This window comes from Octopus bimaculoides, chromosome 20 (assembly GCF_001194135.2).
Source record: "Octopus bimaculoides isolate UCB-OBI-ISO-001 chromosome 20, ASM119413v2, whole genome shotgun sequence".
Classification (NCBI taxonomy): domain Eukaryota; kingdom Metazoa; phylum Mollusca; class Cephalopoda; order Octopoda; family Octopodidae; genus Octopus; species Octopus bimaculoides.
In genome coordinates, this window is record NC_069000.1 from 24,041,330 (window position 1) to 24,047,388 (window position 6,059).

General features: G+C 39.6%; 1 protein-coding gene across 4 annotated transcripts in view; it reads right to left on the reverse strand.

Moving 5' to 3' along the window:
• Window positions 1-6,059, reverse strand: part of LOC106879446 (MATH and LRR domain-containing protein PFE0570w) — a 34,830-nt gene that overhangs the window by 18,369 nt on the left and 10,402 nt on the right. For all 4 annotated transcript variants that reach the window (XR_001410637.2, XM_014929001.2, XM_014929000.2 and 1 more), the window contains exon 6: window positions 2,921-3,071. Coding sequence is in view for 3 of the 4 variants with exons in the window: in XM_014929001.2 (XP_014784487.1) it covers window positions 2,921-3,071 (151 nt within the window). In the remaining variant the exon portion in view is untranslated. The remainder of the gene's footprint in view (window positions 1-2,920; window positions 3,072-6,059) is intronic.

The following is a 6,059-nucleotide window of genomic DNA, read 5'->3' on the forward strand; positions in this document are numbered from 1 at the left end:
AGAATAGCCTGGGCAAAGTTTAGAAAGCTCTTACCTCTGCTGGTGACAAAGGGCCTCTCACTCAGAGTAAAAGGCAGACTGTATGATGCATGTGTACAGCCATGCTACATGGCAGTGAAACATGGGCTGTGACTGCTGAGGACAGGCGTAAGCTCGCAAGGAATGAAGCCAGTTTACTCTGGTGGATGTGTAATGTCAGTGTGCATACTTGACAGAGTGTCAGTTTCTTGAGAGAAAAGTTGAACCTAAGAAGCATCAGTTGTGGTGTGCAAGAGAGACGACTGCGCTGGTATGGTCATTTGTCGAGAATGGATGAGGATAGTTGTGTGAAAAAGTGCCACACCCTAGTGGTTGAGGGTACCTGTGGAAGAGGTAGACCCAGGAAGACCTGGGATGAGGTGGTGAAGCATGACCTTCGAATATTAGGCCTCACCAAGGTAATGACTAGTGACCGAGACCATTGGAAATACGCTGTGCGTGACCCGGCAAGACAAGTGAGACCATAACCTGTGGCCTCTGCCAGGGGTGTATCCAGCCTACTTGTGCATACCTTTCCTTCTTTGGACACAAATCCCTGCTTGCAAAGACCTGTTGAGGCAAGTGAAATAGAAATCGAACTAGATTTGACGACTGGCACCCATGCCAACCTTCCTTCATTGGACACTAAATTCTGCTTGCGAAGACCTATTGGGGCAAGTGAAATCATAACTGAACCAAATTTGATGACTGGCACCCGTGCCAATGGATTGCCAACAGCACCATCCGAGCAGGATCTCTGCCAGAACAGAGGCCTGGCTTCTGTGCCGGTGGCACGTAAAAAGCACCATTTGAACGTGATCGTTACCAGCGATGCCTTACTAGCACTTGTGCCGGTGGCATGTGAACAAAACATTCGAGCGAGGTCGTTGCCAGCACCGCTGGACTGACTCCTGTGCAGGTGGCACACAAAAGCACCATTTGAGCATGGCTGTTGCCAGTACTGCCAGACTGGTCCTTGTGCCGGTGGCACTTAAAAGCACCCACTAAACTCTCGGAGTGGTTGGCATTAGGAAGGGCATCCAGCTGTAGAAACTCTGCCAGATCAGATTGGAGCCTGGTGCAACCATCTGGTTCACCAGTCCTCAGTCAAATCGTCCAACCCATGCTAGCATGGAAAGCAGATGTTAAACAATGATGATGATGATGATGACCTCCAAACAAATATTGCAACATATTTTGTCCAACACTCGAATGATTCTGCTGTTCTTCCATCCAATAAAAAGAATATTCACGATCATAAACCAAAATTTTGTGGAAGGATACAAAGCTAAATAATGACTGCCCCACCTCTCCCAGTATTTGATTTGTAAATATTTTATCAATCTCAGTGCACTTGAACCTAAGACACAAAGAGATCTAACTTGACATTTTGTCCAGTGTTCCAGTGATTCTGTCAAGAATATTTTCAACATGAATGTACATGCTACTATTACTAGTATCATCTTGAGCCAAATGAGGTAAGCTCTACACAGTTGCCAGACCTGCTAAAAATAGCAACCAAATCACAACCCAACCATCTTGAAAAAAGAAAAAACATGGTGGACAATGAAATCCTAAGCATATCTAAAGATAACATGGGCACAGTAGTAATGCCTGCTCAATCAGAGCTGACCTGGAACTAAGCAATAATAACAATTGCATCTGATCATTAACCAAACACATCTCTGTTTAAACAGTTAATATCCATTTAGTTAATTAACATTTTTTTATGTGCATATACATGTGTGTCTGACTTTTAGAATAACTACACTGTATCCCTGTATTTCATGAGAGGCTAGCACTAACAAGGTACTGCAAAACATTGCCAGCATAGAGAAGAGAATGTAAAATGATGAGGATACAATGTCCATAGATTTTCTATAATTTCCTTTTACTTAGTTGATAGAGACAAAACTCATTGAGCAATTGACAGAAAAAGTCAACTTTACCTCAGCATATATTATTGTAGATGAAACTAATAATGGCCAATAGAGCACTAACTCTAAATATAAACTGAGACGAAGTAGGGAGATCTCTTTAGTCTTGCTGCAGACAACCTCTCTACCACTATTGGCATATTAAAATGCACAATGTACTGTGCCCAGTCCACACAAACTAGCTAAACTGGATTTCCTAACATGTTTACAACTCTGCCAACATCATTTTGCAAGAGCTTTCCTCTGCTGACATGAGTTACATGAGTTTCATAACATTATGCAGTCCTGGCGTCTGGCACACACAGCAGTAAAGAAAACCAAACCGCTGTTGTTGTGTATAGCATGTTTTTTACAGCTGGATGTCCACTCTATCATCAATCACTTTAATCATGGATTGGGTGCATTTTACCATGTCAGTGGTAAAACTGATCCGCTGCTGCAGCTTGCTGTGTTTACATCTCCACCATTTGTTCAATTTTTTTTCAGCCTTTTACAACTGGATGTCTTCCTTTTTATCAACTAATTTATATAATTGATTGGGTGCATGTTTTATCATGCCACCAGCACTAGAGAGGTTCTCTGCAGCAGGACAAAAGGGTCCTCTCTATTTTATATCAGTTTTTATACAGAACAGTCACTCTACCAGACATGATCAACTGATTCCACCTAGCAAGATGCATAGTAGTTATTGACTTAAATCCATGAAAATGGAATAAAATATATTTGAATGAGTTCAACCAAGAAATTATGATATGATATGGGAAATAAAATACTGTCACTTGTAAGAGAGTATGTAAATTTTAACTGCAATGAAAAGTCTGTTTCAATCGTTGCTCTTTGTTAGATTCCACATTACTCACAGCTCCCTAATTCTGTGTGTGTGTGTGTGTGTGTGTGTGTGTGTGTGTGTGTGAATGCTGCTACTCTGAGCACACTGAAATTTTTTAGTAAGCAATAAGACTTACTGTGAGCGTCACTGGATTTTCAAAATCTGTTGCATCTCGTTCTTCACAGCCATTTAAGACATATCTTTTCCGACCCTTTTCATCCTCAGGATATTTCTCATTAAAGATTAGTTTATTGAGTAATTTAAGGATGCTGGCCACAACAACAGTGCTACAAAAGAAACAAAGCATAAGATGCATGTTATGAATTATAATATCCTATCATTAATTCCTTTCTACAATAGTAAATAATAGATAAAAATATAGATATCTTATTTTGTACTGAGTATGAAAATGCGGCATAGTGTCAAATGATTTCGATAGATGGATACTGTCTTTATTTAATATAAAACAACGCGCCTTAATCGTTGGACAGCCATGATTAATGGATTAGACAGCAAGCAGAAATGAAGTTTGAATAAAAGCCTTCTTTGAACTGGTTTATGACAAATTTTATTCAAACTTCATTCTAAATGGATGCCAAAGTGTTTGAGAGGACTCTACCAGAAAACCCAACTGAGGAAGAGTATATTTACTGGAAACGGATGCTACACATCTACATAGCAAAAGCAGAAGTTCCAGATGAATCTAAACTGGAGGTACTCTTAGTCCTCTGCAGAGCAAAGACCTACCCTATCGTTGAAGAAGCTGAAACCTTTGAGGCAGCAACAGAACGCCTGGACTCAAAGTTCATAAAGAAAGGTTCAAACATAATGATGCACCAAGCTACTAACTTGAAAACAGAAGAAAACGAGTCTATAGAAGAATTTGTATCAAGCCTTCAGGTGCCGGCCAAGAAGTGTAAAATACAAGCAGACCATTATAGAGAAATTCTAATTGGTGATGCCTTTGTGGCTGGGCTTCAATCATTAATCAGACAAAGACTTCTCAAGTCATCAGATGACGGCTTAGAAATGCTCTATAAGCATTGAAGATATTCGCAACCTATCGCAAGGCTCAGCTGGTATCGATCAATCACTCCATCTTGCAGTCACTAAATCAGCATGCTTTTGGTGTGTTGGAGACATCCATAACAAAAAAAAAAATTAATAAATAAAATCAGCGAGAAACTCCAGTTGCAAAATGTGTCAGAAGAAAGGCCATTAAGAGAAAGTCTGCCTCTCAAAAAAGCCCCCAAGAAACAAACAAAACTTACCTAAAACAACAGCTATCACAGAGCCCGAGAGTGACTTGGAGGAAAACAGTGATGAGACCTTATCCATCATTTTAGCAGTAACAAATAGTACAGGACAGCTGGTACCCGTTAAAATTAAGGACAACAATACACAAGCCCTTCTTGACACAGGTTCTGACAGGAAATTTATAGAAGCAAATCTTCTTGCAGTCTGGGGATTACAATATGATCATACCTGGAAGTTAAAGGCAAATTCAGCAGCAAACTACAACTGGGAAATAATGCATATAATGCTAATTTCCTTGTGGCCAACCACCTTGTAGCTCTGGTCATCATCGGAATTAATATCCTCAGTCAACACTCGGCAGTAACAATTGACTTCAAGGTTATGCTCAAACCTGTGTCATTCTACATGTCCATGTCAAGCCTCAAATGCACCATGTACAAACTACTTCCTGGAATTAAGACCTCTAAGCTCAAACCAATTACAACTTCAAGACGCAGAGTTTATTAAGCACAAAATAAACAGTTTACTTTCGGAGGACATAATTCAGGAAAGCCATAGTCCCTGGCGAGCTCAATGCTTCATGACACCTAATGAAAGGAAGACAAGACCGGTGATCAACTACTCGAACACTATAAATATCTACACACAACTGGATGCCTACCCTACACCCTACCCACTGGATTAATGATCATCTAAATGAAGTAGCAGCAAACAAGATTTTCAGCAACATATCACCAGGTGGAACTCCTACTCAAAGACTATAAAGTGAGAACATTCAAAGCAGTGGGGGGGAGACTGTAGGAGATTAAATGTCTCCCATTTGGTTGTACCAACGCCGCAGCAATTTTCCAGCATGTCATGGATGAATTCATAAAAAGAAACAATCTTCAAAAAACCTTTACCTATCTAGATGACATCATCATAGCTGGCAAAGATCATCAAGAACATGACAATAACCTCAGGAGATTTATCCATGCAACCAAAACATCTGGCATGACAATCAATAAGAGTAAGAGTCAATTCTCTGAGAAGCAAATCCACTTCCTTGGACATATTGGAAATTCAACAATAAAACTTGACCCTAAGAGGTAACAAGCTCTACTAGATATGCCAGAACCAAGAACATTGAGAGAACTAAATCAAATAATAGGCATTTTTGCATATTAGGCAAAATGGATACCTAAGTGCTCCAGACTCACCATTCCACTTACAAGAGCCAGAGAGAATTTCAACAAAGCAGGACGGCCAAAAGAAGCAAAAACAGCAATCGCATCTCTAAAGACTGCATTGGTAAATGCCATTCTTGCTGTTCCACAACCTGGAATGCCACTTACCATCAAAACAGAGGTTTCTGACCTAGCCTTGGGAGGGACACTATCACAACAAGGAAGGTCAGTAGCCTTCTCTTCAAGGACCCTTTCAAAAACAAAAACACCAATCCATTGTTGAGAGAGAAGCCTGTGCAATCATAGAATGTTGCTGCAAATGGCACTACCTAATACATGTTTTCCCCTACTGCAACATCATCACCAATCAATGCTCAGTGGTGATGACTTTCAATAAGCAAGGAACATAAAAAAAAAATCAAAAATGTAAAAGTCTTACAGCTTAAAAGACAAAGCAGGTTATTGTACTGGTCAAGCAGTCCTTGTCTTGCTTAGTCTACATGATTACCCATGGTCCAATAATAAAGGCTCTATGAAGTTTTCAAATACAGAAATAGCAGCCAAATATAAATATGTGCAATTATAAAGTGGGGGGGGGGGAGAAAAGGGAATATTAACAACAGGAATACTTTTAACCCTTTTGTTACTATATTTCTGACCAAAATACACCCCTCATGAGTTTCAATTAAATTCTAAAATAATCATGAATTTAGACTAGTCTCATTAAACACCTGTAACTTTTTTATTTATCAACATATTAATGTGATATTTGGAACATAATTAAAGGAAGGGTTCTTAATCAATTCTATTGCATAATTTTTGTCTCAAAGTTCTCCACGTACTGGGGTCCTG